The 23,536-nt window shown below is 43.4% G+C and overlaps 3 protein-coding genes across 6 annotated transcripts; 1 reads left to right on the top strand and 2 right to left on the bottom strand.

Moving 5' to 3' along the window:
* Positions 1–562: 562 nt before the first annotated feature.
* On the top strand, positions 563–16,615 carry LOC108062413 (uncharacterized). The gene is made up of 2 exons (XM_017149083.3): positions 563–1,381; positions 9,485–16,615. Exon 2 carries the CDS (start codon positions 9,493–9,495, stop codon positions 13,840–13,842), a length of 4,350 nt encoding a protein of 1,449 aa, XP_017004572.2. The 5' UTR covers positions 563–1,381; positions 9,485–9,492; the 3' UTR covers positions 13,843–16,615.
* Positions 16,616–17,211: 596 nt separating this feature from the next.
* On the bottom strand, positions 17,212–21,672 carry LOC108061807 (uncharacterized). Of its 4 annotated transcripts, none has more exons than XM_070211457.1 (8): positions 21,536–21,672; positions 21,123–21,260; positions 20,889–21,068; positions 20,113–20,303; positions 19,952–20,055; positions 19,484–19,876; positions 18,282–18,444; positions 17,212–18,210 (listed from the first exon to the last, which is right to left on the bottom strand). In XM_070211457.1, the coding sequence occupies exons 1-8, from the start codon at positions 21,560–21,562 to the stop codon at positions 17,454–17,456; spliced, it is 1,953 nt and encodes a 650-aa protein (XP_070067558.1). In that variant the 5' UTR covers positions 21,563–21,672; the 3' UTR covers positions 17,212–17,453. The 4 variants fall into 4 exon arrangements, with proteins under 4 accessions (XP_070067558.1, XP_017003701.2, XP_017003692.2 ...); XM_017148212.3 differs by having other exon boundaries at positions 19,484–19,858; XM_017148203.3 differs by having other exon boundaries at positions 19,484–20,055.
* A 323-nt stretch (positions 21,673–21,995) lies between these two features.
* shv (DnaJ homolog shv) lies at positions 21,996–23,506 on the bottom strand. The gene is made up of 2 exons (XM_017148316.3): positions 22,365–23,506; positions 21,996–22,300 (listed from the first exon to the last, which is right to left on the bottom strand). Exons 1-2 carry the CDS (start codon positions 23,374–23,376, stop codon positions 22,245–22,247), a joined length of 1,068 nt encoding a protein of 355 aa, XP_017003805.2. The 5' UTR covers positions 23,377–23,506; the 3' UTR covers positions 21,996–22,244.
* Between the last annotated feature and the right edge of the window lie 30 nt (positions 23,507–23,536).

The raw sequence follows: 23,536 nt of genomic DNA, 5'->3' as shown, positions 1-23,536 counted from the left end.
AGCACCCCTTGATTGCTTTGGTTCTTAACGTTTACACTAGCTTTGTTTACCAATGCCAAAGGTACGACTACACACGAAGATATATTGGAGGCGCCTCAAGAATCACTCGAATTTTGATTACCTTTAGGTCGGAATTGTAGATTGTCGCGTCCTTTAATCGATGATTTAATGATACCAATGTAGAATTAATCTGGATTTAATATTTTTACACATTAATGGGTGTTATTTCTTCCGTATTAAACTTTAATAAGGTTATAGAGCGAGAAAACAAATATAAATTTAAAAGACTAATTTTAATTTAACATGATTATTACTATCACCACAGGTATATTTGAATTCAAACAGCTTTTCTTTCCGTGTAGAAAGCAACCCCCCTCCAACCACCTGTGAGAGCCGTCTCCCTCGCACTTTGGCACAGAGAGCGTTGCACTACTCTCTCCGTGGCTTTCTCTCGCCACTCTCCCTCTCCTTCACCTATGGCGGCGCGTGCTGAGCGCAATTAGCACTCATCCGCCGTGTGTGCTTTTACCGTTTGTCCAAGCGACTCACTCGCGTTTTTGACTTCGAAGAGAGCGGACGTGCACGGACGCGTTTACGCTGGCGCATCGCATCACTGGATTCCGTTCGTTCGTTCTGTTACGTTCTGGCGTGTTTTTTTTCAGTTTGTCGCGTTGTTATTAACTTTTGTATTTTACTACCACTACGGAACATTGTATAATTTCTGTTTTCTGTTCTCCGCCGTTTACGCGCCGCTTTTTCGCCTTTCTGCCACCTGTACAAGTGGAAGCGCTGGAAAAAAGATACGTAGTTCGGGAAATAGAGCGTTTTCAATGCCGGCTTTAAAATGTGTGTGTTTTGCTGACGTTCCCGTTCCCCCAACCAACTGTCGTATCTAATTCGTGCTAACAGTCCGGGCAAAAGTAATAATAAAAGTGGAAATAGCAGAGCAAAGTATACGAACTTATTTGGTTATTATCAGCGCGGATATCGCGTATACGACGCGTGTGCTACCTTGAAGGTGAAAAGCCAAACTTGTGCCACTTGTTATTCTCCCCATCCACATTTTCTCTCTGTGTATGTTTGAGTGCGTAGCCGAATACTAAGTGAAAAAACAACAGCAAGCACATCAGTTACTATTAAATTATATTGCAAGTTACAAGCTGAGGGAGAAAAAAGCAAAATAAAAAGAAAAACACAAAATAATCAAGCGAAACAAGGCGAAAAAAACACAACAAAAACAAACAATAACAGCGGCAGAGCAAAGGCATCGAAAAGAACGTTTAAGTGAGCAGCGACTGCGCCGTCGACGCCGACCGCGACTGCGGCAGAGGGTGCAACAACAGCAGCGAAAATAGCAACAAAATGTCGAAAAACTGTTGAGGTTCGTGCACGGAGAGAAATATTTATTTAATTAATTAAAGATTGATTTAATATAAAATATTTAGATTTAGATTTGTTGAGTTTTAAATACAATACAATATCATTTTTTTCAAAATATTGATATTATCAATATAATCTAGTCATAAAAATGATTTATGTATTTAATTTCAAAAAGGTGAACAACAAATTTTTAAATAGCCATTTTTATTATTCAAAAATTGTTTATTAATAACCACTTAATAAGAAATTTAAATGGATCTGTATTTTTTTTTGCGTCTAGATTTTTTGTAAATATCTGTGTAAGTATGTCGAGTGTGTGAGCGAGTGTGTGTGAATACGTGGTTTATTTGCTGCTTGAGTGCATACGCTTCCCCCCTCATTCATTGCCCCCTCCCTCTCGCACATTTTTGCTGAGTGCGGCTTACGCTGCTGGCGTCGCTGTCGGCGTCGCTGCCAACGCTGACGTCGCCGACTTGGGTGCTCTACTTTATTCTCTTCTTTGGCATTTTTGTTTTGCGGCAACGGCAACAACAAAGTCGATTACAACGACAGTCCCAAAAAGCGCCACACAGACAGCACAAATAATGATGGCCACCCGAAAAGGTTCGACCGAAATATACCCTCTAAAATAGGCAACGTTTTTGTGCAAGGATATTTCCTGGCATTTCTGATTTACTAACTTGTAGAAAACCATCTATGGTAAATTTATTTATTACTTCCAAAACTTTAACACATTGTATATGAGGTTAGCTGTGAAAACCATCCTATATTCCAAAATACATTAAATTTACAGAGTTTTCCTTAAGAGGTATCCCGTACTTCTTTCAGTGTTGGTTCTCTACAGTTATTTTTAACTTTAATTGTATTTTTAGTAGTACATAGTTAATATACTTCCCTCTCCCCTATCTACGCAGGGTATTACATCAACAACAATAAAAGTGTGTTGACATTTTTGTGTTTTTTTTTCTTTTCGATTTTTTACGTCTGTTTTGCTCTATACGTTATGGCATGTGTGTGTGTGACAGGGGGTGTTTCGGGGTGGTGGGCGATGGGTGGTGCTTTGGGGTTTGGGGGCGGGGGCGCAGTCCATGGCAGAAGCTCTAGTCGAGGGCTACGTGTTTAAATTATCAAGCCGAGCTTGTCATCGCCACACGCACGAACATCAAAACTACTGACACACATACGAGTGTGCATGTTAACGTTCGAATGCCAGATATATATATACCTATATGCCCGAGCCCGACTCTATATATATAGATTTCTATATATGATTGAAGTGAGTTTGCCGGCTGACAGTTGGATCGCATCGACATTTGAATTCCGAGTTCTCTGCCGCCGGGCAATCATAGAGAATGAATGACAAGCGGCCGAGCCTATTGATTTTCAATCAATATTTTGTCGTGGCCACATAACTTTCAGTTATTTACATAGTCATACAGCGGGGGTCAAGAAAATAGCTAAGGTTTCCATAGGTGTAATGGTCAAATGTTTTAAAACAGCAAATTACAATTCCACTCAAGCTCCTAATTACACAATAAATGTAAAAGGTTTTTTACTATTTTGTCATTAATGCCACAAAGCTTCATACAATTAATACTCGTCTGCATAATAACAAAACATTTGTCAAAATAATCGTTTGCATTTGTTTGTGCTGATATCAATTCAGATAAGATAAGAGTAATTTATAAATTCGATTAGCATAATTGTATAAACAAATGCGATTAAATAATAACAATGATAGTTTCCTATTCAGTTTAAAATTTAAGAAAAATACTGGCACACATGCCGTATACTTGATGTCAAACCTTACACCAAAGGTTAATGGGCTTAATTAGTTTATTTTGAGAGATTTTAATCACCAAGTTCACTGCCGCAAACTAGTAGATGGTCAAAGATTAGATAAAACGTGAGTTTGATTAGGATGTTGGTCTTAACACCCAAAGTTTGGGGCTTTTTAGCCTTTGGAGTCGCATAAATTAGCACAGATTGATGGCTTTGCTCGGTACTCCCATAATTGCGACTTGGGTTGTTTGTTTTTTCTTCTTTTTTTCCATACGATGACACCCAAGTTTCTGTCTTTCTTTCGGTTTTGTCACGTCGCTAGCTTCATTTTGTGTTGTTCGATTTTCTTGAATTTGTTTTGCATTTGAATGTGGAATTGGGAATTGCTATAGCTTCTTCTTCTTCTTCGGTTCTTTCTCCGCTCTTTCTTCGCGTTTCACCTTTGGAGACACCGCATGTGCTATATGCCGTGTATATAGTATGCAAAGTAATCGGGGAACCGAAGAAGCCCCACTGTGGCAGCGCTGCTGGCGTCGCAGCCGGCGTAATCGTCGCTGCTTTTTATTATCATTTGATTGCGTTGCCTTTATGATTGCCCGTTGTTGCTGCTTGTCGCCTATTTTATTGTTGCTTTTTTCCACTTTTTCTAGCTTTTGCTTTTTGCCCATTTGCTGCTCATTGTTTATTTCAATTCTCTTTTTGAGCTGCCCTCTTTGCACTAGCGAAAAAAGCGCATAAGACGCCTCGAATTTCGGTTTTTTATTGCCTTTAAAATGTAAAATGTTAATACGACATTTTTTGACATTGGGGTTGACTAGTAGGCAATTTCGAATTACTTCCGAATTTCGGTTTTTTTAATGACTGTTGATCCTCCCATTATAAAGTAATGAGAAATTAAAATAAAATATATCTCAAAATAAAATATATTACATGATTATTTCTAGCACTAAATATATATTTTAAAATATATATTTTCTTTTCTGTGCATCGCCTCACCCCCAATTCTTTTACCACAAAGCCTGATTTGTTGTTGTCGCTTGTTTGCTTGTTTACTGAATTTACTTAATTTGTTTTTGCGGTCGATGGTTTAGCCCTATTTAAGCAACTCTCACTCCGGTAGGCCCAAAGTTTTCTAGGGTCTGTCACCTCCCAGTTCCCCAGAGGAAAAAGTGGAAACAGTGGTGGTGGAAAGCCCTCGATGCACTTTTCCAATCATTTCGGTAGCTCGAAGCTACTACAACGTTGTTATTATTTGTCACGCTTCGTCATCGAACTGGAAATGGGAAATGGGAAAATTGAGGAAAACGGGGATAGAAAGGAGTTGCAAACAACAAAATTGGAACGCTAATGGGAGCGTGGAGCTGTCATGTTTGCTTATGAGCGGCGGCTTCATTTCCGCCCATTTTCAGGACTAAGGACTAAGGACCTGGCTACTCGATTGTATCGGGGTGTAATGTGGGAACTGGAGCTGTCACATGTCTGGCAAAATGCTTCGGGAGCGGCTGCACTGGCAGTTTCTGTAATTGGTATTAAATGAGGGGAATGCTGAACTGGGGTATGCTAATGTAAACAAGTACAAAATAAATATAATAAAAGTTAACAGTGAACCAATTATTCAAAACTTAAGCTACAGGTTCGTTTATGTTTTCCCCAGTTCATTTTCCTGCAGACACAAACTTTTGGATCTTAATGATTCTGCTAATTCAACCCTAGGGATCTATTAATTTTAAACGTTTTTTGTCTCATTTGTAAGGTACTTAATTATCTTTTGTTGGTACTCCAACCCCTTAAGTTAAAACAAAGTACAGTCGGTCTTTTATAACTGTAACTTAACCTTAACACAAAATAACCGTAAGTCAGTGAAAAATGCATTGTCTATCTAGTAGGGTCTTTAAGATGTTTAATTCCCTTTTGTTGGTAGTCAAATCTCTTGAGGTAAAACAAAGTTCTATCGATATTTTATAACTACAACTTAACCCTAAGTCAAAATAACCGCAAGTCAGAGACAAATGTATTGTCTATCAAATAGGCTCATAAAATGTTAGTTAAGGGATTTCCCGTTGATAAGAAAACAGGGTGCCGCTGCAGTCGCTTTTCCTTTTCCCAGCTCAATCCTTTCGCTCTATTTTCGTGTCCGCTTTCTTCTCACCACGGCAACCACTTGTTTTCCCAAGCACAACAACAACAGACACACACACAAACACCACATTTTTATGGAGAGAACCCGCATACAACTAAACTTGTTGGCTGCCTTTTTCCTTATTTTTTCCACACATACAAACACCCTCTTCGGGGGGATTTTCCTCGTCGGCTTTTCCTTTACGGCGTCTGCGTCGGCGCAGGCGTCTCTGCTGGCGTCGCCGCCGGAGTCGCTGCCAATGTCAGCTGCCGACGTCACATTCCTCGGCTTCAACAGCTTCAACAGATGAATAAGTTTTTGCTGGAAAGTCGCACGCGCTGTCACGCCTCCTTCTCGTAAAAATAACTGCAGTCCTCAAAGTTTCATAATTAAAACAAAGGCAACGGTTGTGTGGGGAATCCCCTCACACACACACACGCTCTCTAACACCAGAACAAAAACGTGTCCTTTGCGCGTGGGTGTGTGCATTTGTGTATTCGTGTGTGAGTGTCTGTGTTAGCCCGCCTTTTTTCTGTGCCCAACATATGGCAGCATAATTCCTCGCATTTTCGGTAAGAATTTCATTAAACTTGGCCAGAATTTAAATTTGTGTTGTTTATGGGCCTACATTCAAGAATTTTTATACATTTTAATATTTCTTTTATATATTTTCTTCACTACAAGATTATTTTGGGAAGGACTAATTTCTCCCTTTGCATTTTTGTATGTTTTCTTTAGTTTACGTTTCATAAAGTTATCACTTTAAATTTCTAGGCAGTTTTAATAAATATTTATAATTGGAATGTGCCTTTGAATGAATAAATACAATTGGTGAATGTGACTGTTTCTATTTTTAATTGTTTTTCTTGTGAGGTGTTAGTTAATTTAATGTATTTCTGAACATAAAAACGTTTAAAAATATTTAATGAACATTCTGAAGTATCAATTTAATTTATGTAGAATACTTTTTCCTAAGTCATATCACTAGCTCTCCTACTTGTTGTACTGTTAGTTTCATGCTAACGCTAGACAATCTATTTTTAAAACAATGAATCTCTAATCTTTTCGAGACAAATAAAATCTTTAATAGACCGTTTGGTGTTTTAGATTCATTTCATTTGTATGTTTGTACTTTTTAATTAAGTTAATTATGGATTTCGTCTTTGGCTCGTTTTTTTTTTTCATAGATAGACACACTTGTACTTTCCATTATTTCCACGGTAGGGCAGCGCACTCATTTTATTCAATTGCGGTGATCTCCGATATCGTCGTACCCTTGGGCGTATACGCAATGCGCTCGAATTACGTCGCTACCCGGCTTTTTTTTCGTATGTACAAGTATATCGAATGGCGAGCCGAACTTCTTCGATTACCATTTCCATTTCCCCCTTTTGGTTCAGTTAACCCGCCGGCTCCATTTGTGATTTGCATTGCGATCCCATTTCGATTAAAGCCACAGCCTGCAATCGCGATCTCATTTATTCCGGTTGCTCGTCGCTTCACGCCCAATTAGACTAAAAGCCCGACCCGAATCGAATCGAATCGAATGGCCGAGAGGTCGATTATCCAGAGACGACTACTGCCCGGTTCCCGGGTCATCAATAATATTCTTTTCGCCTCGAGCGAAAGTGAATTATCATAATGAATTCCAGTTCGTCACTCGGCGTGCTCGGTGTTCTGTACTCCGTTTTAATTTTATTCCGTGCGCGGCGCTCTTTTGTTCCAATTGTCCAATCGTCCAGTTGTCCAGTTGTCCAGCTGTCCAATTGTCCAATCCGTTGTGTAAACCATGTGGCTGCCGGCGGACAGTAGTTGTCCTTACGGATGGAACTGCCCGTGGAACTCGCAGGTGGTCGTCAATGGACTGTGGATGGAATTACCACCGAACTATTACGGCGGAGTCAAAGGGAAAAAGGGTACGACTACGGATTTAATGCACTGCCGGAAAAGTGATACCAAAGATTTTAGAAGTCTTGAGTTCCTCTAGAGCTCTTTGTTTTCTTAAATTCTATATCTTTTAAAACTGAACTGCCTAAAATGATATAAAAGGAAAAAAAAGAAAACTTGATATGAAACGATAATCTTTTTGATATTATTTGGTATAAATTTTGATTTGATATGCACCTTCTCAATTTGATTTGCCAGAACTTTACCATGCGCATATCGATTTGATACCGTTGTATTTTGTGCTTAAAGAACACGTATACTGTTTCGAAGTTCCTGAATTAGTCTATGGAAAGTCCCAAATGCTTCCTTTTGTCTCATCCGACGCCATATCAGCTTTGATTGAGTCGTTAATGCTTAATCTTGTCCGGAGTTTAGAGGTTAAGCGCGATTTTCCAAGAGCCACCATTCTTATCGACGTGCAAATTAAAAAAAAAGAACATATTCTAGGAACTGATCATCTTATATACGGAACATGGAACTCATAAAGGGAATGGCTGTTGATCTGTTCGGTTCTACAATGGCTAGCTCTAAGAAAACGCGAATTCCAAATGACAATCGTGCGGTTTTTCTCAGTGTGCTGCTTCTGCCCGAGCTCACAGGTATTGATGATTTAGAAGGAGTGCGGGAGGAGTTCCATTGGCTTCCGACAATTATCTGCGACAATTATTGGTTTTTCCCAGTGTGTGTGAATGTCGGTGGCCCACTTTGCGGTGGGCGTTGACATTGAGTGGGCGTGGAAAAGGGGTTCGTTTGTTGTTGTTGTTATTGTTGTTGTTCCTACCATTGCTCTTTGCATTGTCCATCCCTTGTGTGTGCGTGTGTGTGTGTGGCGGGGTCAATCATTAATATTTCATGAACATTCCACATTTCCATTTCACAAAGCCGAGGCGCGCGTTTCATTTTGTAGTCTTCGGTACACAAAAAGAAAAAGTAGTCTGTTCTTTAAAAAAATTCTCAAAGGGTTCTTATCAACTGTAACGTTTTTTGAAATACAAATACCTTCTTTAATTACAAAACTTATGTTTAATTTTGAAGAATCATTGCCAAGCTCGAAATAGAAAAGTTACAGGCGTTTACATTTAAAATATTAATATATTAAATTTTTTTATTGTAGTGTAGGAAGTGATTTTTCACAAGGAACCGAAAATTACTATTTTATGAAACTAAACCACGAATGATAGTGTTAATTGAAAACATTTTTCCGCAGAAATAAATTATGTTCTAAGAAATATATTTTTTTCTGAGTGCTCTCCCCCCTTCCTCGCTGCATTTAGACATCAAAAACCCCACTGACACACTTGCCAGGAGTACGAAGGACTACGAAGGACCTGCGTGCCGTTGAAGACCGCATTTAATGACCAACAAAAGCGAAATTGTCGCGGGGGCTTGTGGGTGGTTGGTGTGGTATGTTGTGGGGCTTTCCATTTTACATTTAAATGCCACGGAATAATTGCTTTTTCCTGTTCGGTGCGGTGTGTGGGGTACCTTTAACAATTGCGAATGCAATTTGAGAATGCAGCCGGGTGAATAAAGGGGAAATCCTCGAAAGGAAAACTCTGGGATACCTGTGGAAAAGCCTTGGCAGGTGGGTGGGTTGATACACATATGTTGACAGAATACATGACAAATGGGATTTCTCTAGCCTATTAACCACTTAAAATGGTATTTGGGGATTTTAAATAAGTCATTCTTGGCCTATTTCTTTTAATTCAAATATCTTCAAATATTGGTTTACCAATTTGGTTGGTTTAGAGCATTCCACTTTTAAGCCATTTTTAATACCTTACATCAATCAAACTAATTGTCTTGTAATCACAAGTTTCGTTGCCTTTGGATCCCACCTACAACATATGGTTTTTTAATGGAGTTTTTTTGATATCTTATTTTGTCACAAGATTGATTGATTAAATGACAAAAGTATTTTATGTAATTTAGGGGTAATTATGGGGAAATGAAAAATAAACCTGCTAATGGAGAGGTTAAACAGTTGATCTCCAGAAGATATGGATGATTAACTGTACTTAAAAGTATTAATATTAAAACATAAAGGGGATAATATTTTTAAGTAAGATATTGATGTATATTAGTTAGTGGTAGAATTAAGGTCCTACTTTTAAATGCTTTAAACAACCTAAACCTCAACTAAACTTAACCTAAACTAAACTCAACTTAACCTAAACTTAACCTTAACTTAAACAAATCTTAAACTTTAGCTTGAATATTATTTAAAATGCCCTCCCAATTTCCTCTTTGCAGCCAAGAAGATGCAAGCGGTCATGGACACGGCGGCCATGGCCATAGCCGTGGGCTCCTCCGGTTCTGGATCCGTTTCCGGCCTGAGCTCCGGCTCCGGTAGTTCCGGTCCGGGGAGCAGCAGCAGCGGCAGCAGCAGCGGCTATGGCAGCGCCACGACCACGCCCACCGGCGGCGGTCACTACGACAACTCGCCTACCTCGATGCCGATGGCCAATGCCACGATTGCCACAGTGGCTCCGTTCTACAGTGAGGCCCTGACATCGCTGGATGCCCAGCAGCGACAGCAGCAACAGCAGCCGAATCCGGGCCACTACTACCACCAGAACTACGGTTACGGAAATTCGCTGCCTCTGGATCCCGCCTACAACGCTTACAGTGGAGCTCCGTACAACACGTACAGTGCTCCGCCGGCCTCGCAGCAACTTTCCAGCAATTCTTATCCCGTAAGTGGAGCTCGCTATGAAAAGTTGGCCCCCAGTTCGGGTGTAAAATATGGAGGAAGTACGGGAAGTATGGGAGGTACAAATACGGGTATGAAGCCCCAGGCCACGGCCACGCCCTTTTACGCCCAGCCGACGGGATCCTCGGGTGGCTATATGACCCAATCGAATCCCATGTACGATCCCTACAAGTACAAGATGCCGCCCAATGCCCAGGCCACTTCGCAATCCATGATGCCGGGGAATATGACGGGAAGTTCGGGGTTACCGGGTGTATCCTATAACCAGGGTTTAGGGATAAATGCCCCTGCAGTAATCCCGAAGCAGATGACGCAGCCGCAGACGCAGCTCACCCAACTGGAGCCCAACTATGCGGCCATAAAGCCCAGTAGAAGCTATCAGGCGATGCCAACCTCGGGGGTTTATGGTTCGAATTCCGTTGGAAACTCCGGTGGATTGGTTGGTAATCCCTCTTCATCGCAATATTACGACAAGTACGGAATGGCCATGTCCATGTATTCGCCGAATGGGGGGCTTCCCATGTATAGCCAGCCGGATCTGGGACCTCCCGAATCCACTTACAGGAAATCGACAAACAATTGTCACTGGGGAGTGGACTACCAGGCGCCCAACTACAGATCTCTGCCGCCGACGGCACCGGTGGCGAATAGTTCGTATCATCACCCACATCCAGGAGCAGGACCAGGACAAGGACCTGGTCCTGGTCCCGGAATCCCCAACAGTGATCTTTACTACGGCTCAACGAAGTATGACAAGTACGGGAGTTCGGGTGTCTCACCCTATGTAAACAATCCCTATGCTGGTCCTTCGATCACGCAGTCCTACGGAGGACGTAATCTGTGGTCAGGAACGGAGAATCCCCCGGCTAGTAACCGGCAGAACTGCTGCTCCCAGGGATACCCTTTAAACCAGCAGAGTTGCTATTACCCCAGGGGTAATTCGTATGGCTATGGAACGGCTGGGAACGCTCCCCAATCACAACCCCAATATCCAGCGGTCAATGGATCCTCCGCCGCAGGTGCTGCCATGAAGCTCAAGCATCCCACGGAGATGTATGTGGGTCATGGACCCTACGAAGCCACGCCCACTCAACTGGGCTATGGATACAACCCAGGATCCACTTCATCGAGTAGCCAGCGATATGTGAACCTCGGAATGGGAATGGGCATCGGAATGAGCATGGGAATGGATCCTGGGAGTGGTAACTACTACAACGATCTTAGTCTCAACAGCCTGGACAACTATGGAGCTCCCGCGATGCCACAGCGATCGCAACCCTATCAGGATTATCGCAAGAGAGCCTCGGGAACCTCGGGTAACTGTTACCTAACACAAGGGGGAAGTGGAATAGGAGGAGGAGGAGTTGGAGGACCACTGACCAACCTAGATGCCCAGGTGGAAAACTATGTGGGCTTCAATCTGCATGCCTCGGCGCCCTCCAACCTGGGTTACTCTGTGGACTCCGCCAAGTCCACACAGACCATACGGGACTTTCTCTCCACGTGGAAGGTGGACGATGAGGATGAGGCCAGTGCTGCTCTAGAGATGGATCCTCCCGTTGTGGCTGTGGTGGCACCTGTGCCCAGTGCCCCCAACTTTATGTACGAATCTCTGCCACCCACTGGACCCCAAGCCACCGCTGTGGTGGATCATCAGGGTATCAACTTGCCCGACATCATTATAGACATCGAAAAGGCCAATGGGAATGGTGGTGCTCCTCCCGTGGACGATTCCTTTGGCAGCTTCGATGTGGAAAAGGAGCTGGATGAACTGCGTCTCAAGACGAGTGTTTCGGAGCAACCAGCTGTGAACGAAAGTGATGCCTTGGCCGAGATCCTGCGACAACCGGTGACTGCTCCTTTAATCACGGAACAACCTTCGGTTCTTCCCTTGCCAAGTCCCATTCTGAATACCAATGAGGTGTTTACCGAAGTCACCCAACCGCCAACCATGGACTTTGATCAGAACAACAGTTCGAATTCGAATGAATCAACCTTTGCCAAGGAGTACGAGACCTTCATACACAAGATCGAGGGTTCCGAGAGTGAGACGGAGGAGCCGACTGTCCAGGAGGAGGGTGAATATAGGGAGAACCCGAAAAGATTCAAGTTTTACAAGCGGAAGCGCAGGGTGACTGAACCCCAGGAAGGCCTCGGTGAAAAGAATCCTAACCTAAATGCCAATGTAATCTCTCTATCACCAAAAGCTTCAGCCAGAGCCAGTAAAAAGCTGCTGGCGAAGAAGCGTAGAAATCGCATGAAGATGTTGAAGATCCTGGAATTTGAGAGCCCGAAAGTAAAGTATCGTCACTACTTCAAGGTACTCAAGGTTCTAAGGGAGAGAACCGCCTTCAGTAGAACCAGAAAACTCCGAGCCATCCTGATGAAGAAACAGTTGACCCGATTGAAGGAGAACCGACTGCCTTTGATCAAGAGGCTGATCAAGAAGTACGTGGCCCCGCCAGAACTGCGCAATCCCCCGAGTCTCAAGGGTTTGAGTGTCTCTGCCTTGAATTCCAACGAATTCCGAAGCAGTTTGCTAAGCGGAACCGATCGGGAAACGGTCATCAAGAGTGGGTATAGCTACAAGGACAAGACTGAGGAGGTTCTGGAGGAACAGAGCTTGGATACCAAGTCCCTGGAGCTGCAATCGAACTTCAAGGGATTCGATGACATCGAGAACACGAATATGTCACCTAAAATTAAACTGAGAGTGGAAGCAGAAGACGAGGAGGATGTGAAGGACGATGTGAAGAGACCTGTTGAGGATGAGCTGCCGAATAAGGAGGAGCAAATACAAGCCTGGCTGGAAAATAGTGTGGTGCCTATCCCAGAAACCCCAGAAACCGAAACTGAACTACCGAAAAAAGCTATACCAGCTAGTGTAATACAACCCTCGCCCTCGTCATCTTCTTCGAGCTCGAGTTCCAGTAGCTCCAGTTCAGACGATGACTCCAGTAGTTCGAGCAGCCAGGAGGAGGAGGAGGAGGACGCTTCATCCAGTAGCAGCAGTTCCAGCAGCTCCAGTTCCCAGAGTTCCACAGCTGGCGAGGAAAGCGACTTCAACGAACTGGCCGCTCTGGAGAAGGAACTGTCCCAACCACAAACCGAAGAACCCAAGCTTGAAGAGCTCTCCCACCTGGATATAAAAATCAAAGAAGAGATTCTTGAAGAATCATCCCCAGGAGAGATTGCCAAACTGAAGCAGATCCTGGAGAGCGACGGCGAACCGCAGCCAAGTGACCTTAGTAAGATTGCCTTAAATAGTTCCTTAAAAACAAAAGAGTTAGTCGTAAGCGAGGCATCGGAATCGGAATCTCCACGAGAACTGAGCGTCGAGGAGGCGCTGGCGGAGATGTACCAGCTCTCCGATTTGGAGGGCAAGGAGGAGGAGGACGAGGAGGAGCAGCCGAGCGCCAATGGTCAGGATGTCCTGCTGATCAACCTGGCCGAAATCTTCGATTCCAGCAGTGATCTCTATGTGGTGCAGTGCGATATGAACGAGAACATTCTGGGTGTGGTGGCCAGTGAGGAGGAGCCGGTGGTCGAGGGAGAGCCCCATCTCGTCCAGGAGGAGGTGGAACCACAGGTGGACACTTTGCAGCTCATCCAGCTGCTGGCCGAACCCCAGCCGGAATTCGATGCCACACCGTTGATACACCACGAGGAGATCATCCGCGATGAGGGGGAACCCGATCCGCACAAGGATCGTCGAAAGTTGCTCAAGTATCTGCATGGCAAGTATGTCCAAAGTCGCATCAGTCGCTTCTACCACGCCCACCAGATCCTGCGGAAGTACAAGCGCCTGAGGGCGTCAAAAAGAATTCCAGCTTCTACCAAAGATATATCTGGTCCCTCGAAAGGATCAGAAACCAGACGATCCAGAAACCGGAACTAAACGAAAGATACACCACACGTAGATACAACACAACAAAAAATAGAAAACACTTTAACCAGAATCTCAAGACTTTTTTTAATATTTGGATTTATTTTAGGAAACGGAATATAGCTTGTAATAATAATAACTATGTATAGTCGTTGTTTTAGGGAAATCATAATGTTTTTAAACTTTTACGATACGATACTTATTTTACACCTAATTATATAGAGTACCATAGTACCCATATACCATATATTTTAGATATCTGTGCAATATTTACATGGAAAATGTCGTGTTTATCTGGAATGCGCGAATTCGAATCTCGATGGGTTAGGCATGAGTAAGCAGCGTTAGACGAGAAGGGTTAATCGGGGGGAGTTTCGGGGAGTAGCGTGCTATTAACCAGATGTATGTGGACATATTTTATCGGCTAATGTATCAGCGTTTTAGTCGCTCAGCGAGTCGGGCCAATTTAAAATGCTTTTCGCCAAAGGTCAGGCCCAGATTGCGATACATTCGCAGTGCAACACATATATGATATATCGTATGTAAGGTCAAAATCCCCATTTAGCTTAAATTTTGTATTGCCACCAAATGCAGCCTAGACCAAAAACTAAAAAAAAGAAACTAATATATATCTGTTGGACTTGTTTGATCTGTTAGAAGCCGAAGACTTTGTTTGTTTTTAGTGCAATTAACAGGTTGGCTGATAAGTCCCCGGTCTAACAAAGAAAAAAATTTTTTTTTGTCAAAATTCGATTTTATTATTCAACATAGATCCCTTCAAGAGCGATACAACGATTATAGCGACCTTCCAATTTTTTGATACCATTTTGGTAGTACTCCTTCGGTTTTGCCTCAAAATAGGCCTCAGTTTCGGCGATCACCTCATCATTGCTGCCAAATTTTTTCCCTGCGAGCATCCTTTTGAGGTCTGAGAACAAGAAAAAGTCGCTGGGGGCCAGATCTGGAGAATATGGTGGGTGGGGAAGCAATTCGAAGCCCAATTCATGAATTTTTGCCATCGTTCTCAATGACTTGTGGCACGGTGCGTTGTCTTGGTGGAACAACACTTTTTTCTTCTGCATATGGGGCCGTTTTGCCGCGATTTCGAACTTCAAACGCTCCAATAACGCCATATAATAGTCACTGTTGATGGTTTTTCCCTTATCAAGATAATCGATAAATATTATTCCACGCGCATCCCAAAAAACAGAGGCCATTACTTTGCCAGCGGACTTTTGAGTCTTTCCACGCTTCGGAGTCGGTTCACCGGTCGCTGTCCACTCAGCCGACTGTCTATTGGACTCAGGAGTGTAGTGATGGAGAAATGTTTCATCCATTGTCACATATCGACGCAAAAACTCGGGTGTATTACGAGTTAACAGCTGCAAACACCGCTCAGAATCATCAACACGTTGTTGTTTTTGGTCAAATGTGAGCTCGCGCGGCACCCATTTTGCACAGAGCTTCCGCATATCCAAATGTTGATGAATGATATGACCAGCTCGTTCCTTTGATATCTTTAAGCCCTCTGCTATCTCGATCAACTTTATTTTTCGGTCATTCAAAATCATTTTGTGGATTTTTTTGATGTTTTCGACGGTAACCACCTCTTTCGGGCGTCCACTGCGTTCACCGTCCTCCGTGCTCATTTCACCACGCTTGAATTTAGCATACCAATCAATTATTGTGGATTTCCCTGGGGCAGACTCCGGAAACTCAGTATCAAGCCAAGTTTTCGCTTCCACGGTATTTTTTCCCTTCAGAAAACAGTATTTTATCAAAACACGAAATTCCTTTTTTTCCATTTTTTTCACCATAACCAAAGTTGCTTCACAAAAGACGCTCTATCTCACAAACTAATTGACTGACAGACGTCAAATTTTGACACGAACCATTTGAAGGTTAGTACTTTATAAAAATAATATGCATTTAATACTAGCGACGCCACCTATGTGTCAGACCGGGGACTTATCAGCCAACCTATTACTTGTTAGGTTCCTAGAGCAATTTGTTGTTTTTCTTAGGGTTACGGGGAGTACCAGAATTGTTTAGTCTAGTTAGCCCATAGAATTCCCATCTTGACCAGGAAACCCGAAAAGGTTCCGTTTCATAAGGCCCGTTCCTAATTGCGACTTTGAGGCATAACCAATCCCAGGAAAACTAATCACATTTGGTATGGGGACCCCAAAGAATCCGCAACGCTCGACTTTTGTAAACATGCGGATGGGGAAAACAATATTCAAGGGCAATGCCAACTTTAGACTCGGGTGCTGGTCTAGTCTTAGAATCCTAGCCAACACTAGCTAAACAGTAATCTAATGTTATCTTATCCTATAATCGAAACCACCTAGATGTCTTTTTTCTCTTGTAACACATTCCAAAGGACCAAAACTTTTCGAAACTAATAAATATCTAATGTCTAGCTAAGCTTCTAAATGTATCTTCTTTCGTTTGTAACTTGTTTACCCTAAGTAATACGCTTAATTTTAGTACAAAAGCAAAAAACTAAAAACAAAGTGCAAGAGCTAGCCCACTAAATGGAGTAAGAAAATGTTAGCAGTAACAATAATATTTATTGCGCAATATGTACATACCATCCTTTGCCACTCGACACATTTCACAATGGACCTATAAATAGCTCTTTACTTGTATATCGGAAGGTTTTCACAGTACCCTAGCGTTAAGATTTGTGACTATATCAATGTGAGTGTCTTTGAGCAAACCAAACAAAAGAAATGATATACGAAATCCTAAAAAGAGAAATAAATGTTTTATGTAAATGTTATGTGGTGAGTTGTGGTTTTACTTGTTTTAAAGGGGGCTACATTTTCTGAACTTCTGGAGGAAAAAATAATAAAACTAAATAAAAAAAAAAATTTTTTTTTATTAATTCTTAAGTAAAAAAATCAAATCTCTTTGATTTTTATTGTACAGAAATATTGCAATTTATTATGTAGAATTAAAAAAAGAACAGCACAGAACAGCACAAATTATGTAGAATTAAAAAAAGAACAGCACAGTACACAAATCTAAGATTTGGAGGCTAAAAGTAAAAAACCAAAAAGAGAAATAATTGTTTTATGTAAATGTTATTCGGTGAGTTGTGGTTTTACTTGTTTTAAAGGGGGTTACTTTTCCTGAACTTCTAGATAAAAAAAACAAAAAAAAATAAAATAAAAAAAATTTTATTTTTGTATTAAGTTTTAAGTAAATAAATCAACGTTCTCTTTGTTTTCTATTGTACAGAAATGTTGCAATTTATTTTGTAGAATTAAAAAAGAGGGGTTACTTTTTCTGAACTTCTAGACAAAGAACTAAATATAAAAAAAATTTTTTTTTTTTTTAATTTTTAAGGAAATAAATCAAAGTTCTCGTTGTTTTCTATTGTACAGAAATATTGCAATTTATTTTGTAGAATTAAAAAAGAACAGCACAGTTCACAAATCTAGAATTTGCAGGCTAAAAGTAAAAAACCAACTTTTTTCGGTTAGGTTCATCCTACTGGGATCAACTGCAGTTGATCTCTGGCTTTGGTATCGTTCCTTGGCTCTCCATCCGGAGGGCTCTCTTGGTCTCTCCATCCTAAACTCCACCTCCATCTATCTCCTTCCCAGCCCAGTCCTTCACTCGAAGTAGCGCTTCTTGAGGTCCGGCGGATAGGTCACATAGATGTAGTGCTCGTTCTGGCCCAGACTGGCCGCCTCCTGCTGCACGATCTCGTGCGTGGAGGCGGAGGCACGAAGGGATTGCTGCGAGGAGCCCACGTGGCGATGCCTCGTCTCCAGCGGCCGCGGATGCGTGTTGTAGTGCCGCTGCTGGGCGTCACCCACTCCCGCTCCCGATGCCGATGCTGATCCTGATCCTGATCCAGCTAAGGTGCGCGATGAGGAGCTACTTGTATAGTCGCGTCGGTCTAAAATGTCCTGTGGGTAGGCCAGGCTCGTCGAGTGGCGGTGCTGCAGGTGGTGGGGATGCTGCTGCTGCACCGTGTGATGCTGCTGCACCCGATGGTGCAACGGCGTGTTGGCGTTGGAGGAACTGCTGCGCACGGCCCCTTGGGTGGGTGTGCCCACTGGTGGACGCTGATCGGCGATGTAGTGCCGCGGACTGTGCCGAAGGTACTGCACCTGCTCCGGATACAAATCCCGCTGCTGCTGCTGCTGCTCCTGGTAGTAGTACTGCTGCTCCTGGAGCAGCTGCGCCTGCTGCTGCTGACCAGCTATCCCGCCGCCGTCCAGGTCGAGGTCGTGCCGCGTGGCATAGTCCACATGGTAGTGATGACCCGCTGCTGCTCCGGGCATGTAGATGCTCCCGCCGCCGCCGATAATGGCTCCCTGGCCGGTGTAGTAGTGGTTCGCGTTGATTGTCGTCTCTTCGGAGCTGAAACAGATGACTTCGGTTCGCTCAATCTCAATGGTGGATTATTGCCAAGGAGGCCAGGACACACTTACTCGAAGAGTATCCAGATGATGTAGTAACAGAAGCAGATCCCCGTGGACAGCACGAAGATCAGGATGACTATGAGGCCCCAGGGAAAGGCGCGTGGCTCCAGGGGGCCGTCCTCCCAGTAGCGGTCGCAGGTCAAATACCAGCACACCGCCTTGTTCATCTCATCTGGAAATCATTTAAGAAAATTAAGGGTTTCAAAAATTGATATTATAACTATCATTTTGATATTATTTATACAATTAATGAGATATTTTCGATAAAACATTTGACTACACTAGTTTACAGCCGAAATGCACCCCAGCAATTGATGGCAAATTCTGTTAGTTTTAGACCCCTAGATCACAAAAATAGCAATTATTTTTTTTTCGATGGCACAGTTTTTTTTAAAGATTTTTTAAAGTTCGAAATGTTAAATTTCGGACTTTTTTCGAATTTCTTCTTATATCTCGGCAGAATCCACTTGGTTGAGCCAGTTTTAGTTTTATTTTAAAGTCAATAGATCAGAGCTTAACTTTGCCATACAGATCAATATGATTGGATGAGTAATGGCAGCGCAGAAGCTTCACAAAGATGAAAAATGTGTTTTTTGGTCGTCTGTAAGTCGGCTGTATATATCGTAAAAACTCGAAATAAATCCGTTGAAAAATCATAATGGGTACAAACTTAAAGTTTAAATCCTACCGAATAAAACAAGCCGGATATGGGCCAAATCCATGGAAAACTGGATTTATGGTGGAAAAAAAAATAATTGCTATTTTTGTGATCTAGGGGTTCAACACTAACAGAATTTGCCATCAATTGCTGGGGAGCACACCAAGAATATTATTTTGTAAACTAGTGCTATTGTTCTTTCTCTAAAGAGTTCGCGGTCTTATGAATTGATCTTATTTGTTTTCTGCTTGATATTATAACAATCATTTTGATATGACTAATGCTCTTCTCTAAAAAATTCGCGGCCCTATTTCATTTATGAATAAGTACCTCTAGTAAAATTCGCGGTTTTAATCAAAATTTTATATGATATGATTACATTATAATATCAAATTGATATTGAATATATTTAAAAATCAATTCTTTGACTTTATATAATGGAAACCTATCTAAAGGATCTCTAAGATAGGTTTTTAATCAAAAATTGATATGATTTGATTACATTATAATATCAAAGTGATATTTTTTTTCCCCGTGTAACTAGAGTACTCACCCTCCATCTCTTTGAAGGCCTGATCCGACATGGACAGCAGTAGTCCGCCGATGCAGCTCCTCAGGAGCATCTCGCAGCGGTTCTTCAGCTTGCTCAGCTCCTCCGGCTTGCAGTTGGCCCTCGCCTTGTTGCCGTTCCCATTCGCACCCGAGCCCTCCTCCGTTTTGGCCTCGTCGGCGGAGTGGCCACTGCCCCCGGTCTGTCCACTGCCCTCCTCGTCGTCCTCCTCCTCGTCCGTCTCGTTCTGCCGGCTGGCCTCGGGATCCCCGGACGACGATGGCTTCAGGTGCGCCTTGCCCAGCTCCTTGAGCTTGTGGAGCAGCTTCTCGCCCGCCGACCGCGGCCTGTCCGCCGATCCGTCCTCCGGGGATGGATCTAGGCGAAGGGGATTGGCTGTGGTGGATGCACGCACTCGGTGGGAGGAGTGGGAGGAGCGGGATGAGTGGGAGTGGGGTTGTGTTCGCTCACCTGCCGCCGACTGATCCTGCTTGCCGCTGGCCTGGCTTGGCTTGTCTTGGAGTAATTGACGATTTTGTACTTTGGCGGCACGCGAGGCACCCAATGTGGAAGTTCTAACGAGATGGGGTAGTTAATAGCTGAAAGTAAGGATCGCAAGTGGCGAAACCCACCTTGGTATTAAGCTCAAGTAGGCAGCATTCGCTTTGGCCAACGCCGAGTTCTGGCCCAGTGAGTCGCCCCACACCTCGATGTCCGTGACGATGTGCTGGTCCCCGAACTTCAGGCTGGAGGCGTCCTCCGTCTCGAAAACCTCGCACCGCATGATGTCGCAGAAGTCGGCCAGGCAAACTGCATCCTCCGCCTGATCAAAGCAGATGGAAGTTAAAAAACCAATTGAAAGATAATTTCATATTTATTAAATATTATTTAAATAAAGTTGTCCCAATGAAATCACTAGAGATTTTAGAGATTGAACGTTTTTTTAAGGTATAAATCAAGGTATAAAACAACCTCAGCCTTAAATCCTTTAATCTTGCCGTTTAAAATAAACTATTAGATACTTTTCAAGTGATTATAAAACTCTTACACCTTAAGGATTTCAAAAATTTTCACTTATTTTTGGATCATATTTAAAAAGTTTTATAGCGTATTTAAATAAAATGTACATTGACAATAAAAATTGGGTTAAGTCCTTCAATCTTCCGGCTAAAAATAATCTATTAGATACTTTGTAAGTGATTATAAAATTCTAACACTCTCAAAGATTTCAAAATTTTTAACTTATTTGTGAATCATATTTAAAGAGTTATATAGCCTATTCAAATAAAATGTAGATTGGCAATAAAAAAAACTAAGAACACTGATGAAAAGACGTCGGATTTGATGTGAAATCGAATAAAATCAAATCCTACTTTTACAGATGATCAAGAATGGCCCCAAATTTTACCTCATTGATGATGCTCTTGTGGCGCGTGTCGAAATGCAGATCCAGGTGCTTCTCCTGGTAGAAGCTCTTGCCGCATTTCCGGCACGTCCACTGAGTGGGTCGATCCCTCTGCTTGGCATCCTGTCGGGGGGCGAAGACATCCCGGAACGGATGCAGCGGGCACTCCAGCGGAAGTTTCACCTGAACATTAAATGTGAGTTATAGGAGTTACTCCTTATAGAGGGACTATCTCACCTGATGCTTGTCCAAGATGGGAGTCCATTTGGAGCGCACTATCTTGCGCACCAGTCGGCTGTTATCTCGCGAGCACAGGATTCTGATCACATTCGTGGGCGGCCATGGTATCAGCAGCAGAAAGTAGACCAGTGCAATCTGAAAAAGGGTTAATTCTTCTTCCAGTTAAGAGACCCTTTTAATTTGGCACGAAACCGGGATGGATGAACTTGCACCGAGCACGCAACTTTGCCGGCTGACCCAAAACCACCCTCCCTTTCTTTTTGGGTCACTTAAAGTTGAAGGGACAACCCCGCAGAAAATCGATAGCGAAAAAGAACTGAGTGGAAGGGGTGGGCCGCGTTGCGTCTTCGCGGAACATGAAATCCCTGGGACTGCGACCTGCTTATAAACGGGGAACCACCGCGACTCACCTCGAAATTATGATATTTAGGCGACATTCATACTATGTATTTGTGGTCGCTTTTGTTGTTTGTGTCGTTGGTGTCTTGTTTTTTGGGCTAGAAATTCCCCTAAATGATTATCCTTTTCCGTGGCTTAGCTTCTTTTTTGGTTGGTGGTGAAATAAGGCAGTACCGTTAATAATATTAAACAAACAATTGGTTTTTCAGTTTGTGCTGTCTGTAAAAAAATAAAAGCCCGATGGAGCTTGTCCTACGTCCGCACTGGTGAAAATTTCTACGCTCTCTGAAGGCGAATTCGCCACTTCCTGTACCGCTCTCCCGCTCTCTCGCTCTCTTTAGACCGTTGTCCTGCGCCAGTTATCGACAGCTGAGCCAGGGCTGCAATTCCTGCGCCCATCGATTAACAGTATTATTATCTGAATTTAAGATTAGTTAAAATAATTAAGGAAAATCTTAAAAAACATAATGATTTATAATTTAAATCCGTTTTATTTTGTGGGGCTTGGTTTTTCGTTGTGGCAATTCCTTTTGTCAGCAGGAACTGCTTGCAGTTTTTACTATTTTACAAAATTCTAAACTAAAATTAAATTGTTTTTATCGCACAACTTTCTTGAACAAAGTCATCTCTTGAATTGGGGGGCGTTTCCAGATCGAAATCGCCCAGTTAGGCATATTTAAATACTAGAGTACAGCCGGCGAGCGCATTTTTCTGGGCGATTTACAGTCCATTGTAGACGCGATTGATGGAGGATTGGTCGAGTATTTTCTTGAGCGCTAAAATAGAAAGAGTATTTAGTTAATAAGGGGTGTAAATATACACAGACTTAGGAAAACCCACCTTCCTTGTCCTCCTCCGTGAGATCCTTTTTGGGGAACTCCACGTCGAAGGTGATGTACAGGTTGCCGGTGAGGTTGTTGTTCTCGAAGTTGGGCATGCCCTCGCCCTTCTTGCGGATGCGGGCCCCTGGCCACGTGACCTTCTCCCTCGTAACAGGGACGAGGTGTCCATCGAGGTGCTTGATCTCCATGGAAAACCCGACGAGGGCGTCCTGCAGGCTGATGGTCACGTTCGTGTACAGATCATCGTCCTTGCGCAGGAAGCGCGGATGCGGCATCTGCTGCACCCGCACCAGCAGATCGCCGGGCTCGCCATCGATGTGGGGCTCGCCCTCGGCCACGAAGCGCGTCTCCTGGCCATCGACCATGCCCTGCTCCACCTCGATCTCCAGCGTGCGCTCCTCGTTGACCAGCTTCACGTTGGGGCACTCGTCGCACACCGTTTGCTGGATCATCTGGAAGCGGCCGGGCCCCAGATTCCTGGTGACCATCTCCTGCCGGCAGTTGCACTTCCTGGTTCCCGAGGCGGGCTTCGTCACGGGCTTATTCCGCACGATCTCCACGAAGTTGCCCGAGTAGAGCTCCTCCAGCGAGACGTACAGGTTCATCACGATGTCGGCGCCACGCGGAGCATCCTGCTGCTGACCGTCGCCGTTGCCGAAGTGGAAGCCAAAGTCCCCGAAGAAGCTGGAGAAGGGATCGCCGCCGTGGTCCATCATGCCCTCCTTTTTCAGGCACTCCTCGCCGCAGCGATCGTAGGTCTTGCGCTTGTCTGGGTTCGAGAGCACCTCGTAGGCGGCTCCGAGGTCCTGGAACTTCTCCGAGGCATCCGGATCGTCCTTGTTCTTGTCCGGATGCAGTTCCTTGGCCAAACGGCGGTAGGCCTTCTTCACCTCATTCGTGTTGGCGTTTTTCTTGATGTTCAGTATCTTGTAGAAATCCCGGCCGGCTAGGGCGTCCTCCACCAGCAAAAGGGAGAGCTGTATGACCACCAAGCACTTGATTAGCTGCATTCTGCCTGCGATCCTTTCTATCTCATTAAAACTATGATTTTAGCCGGTGAATTCGGGAAATTGAAAATTAAATGCTGGCAAAATGTAGAAAATGTTGTAGTTGCGCTTTGTTTGTGTGTGTGCGTCGTGGTCTGCGCTGATTGGTTGACTTCGTCGATGA

Source organism: Drosophila takahashii, chromosome 2L (assembly GCF_030179915.1).
Source record: "Drosophila takahashii strain IR98-3 E-12201 chromosome 2L, DtakHiC1v2, whole genome shotgun sequence".
NCBI lineage: Eukaryota > Metazoa > Arthropoda > Insecta > Diptera > Drosophilidae > Drosophila > Drosophila takahashii.
Note: the sequence above shows the minus strand (reverse complement) of the source record. Positions and strands in the feature narration are given on the sequence as shown.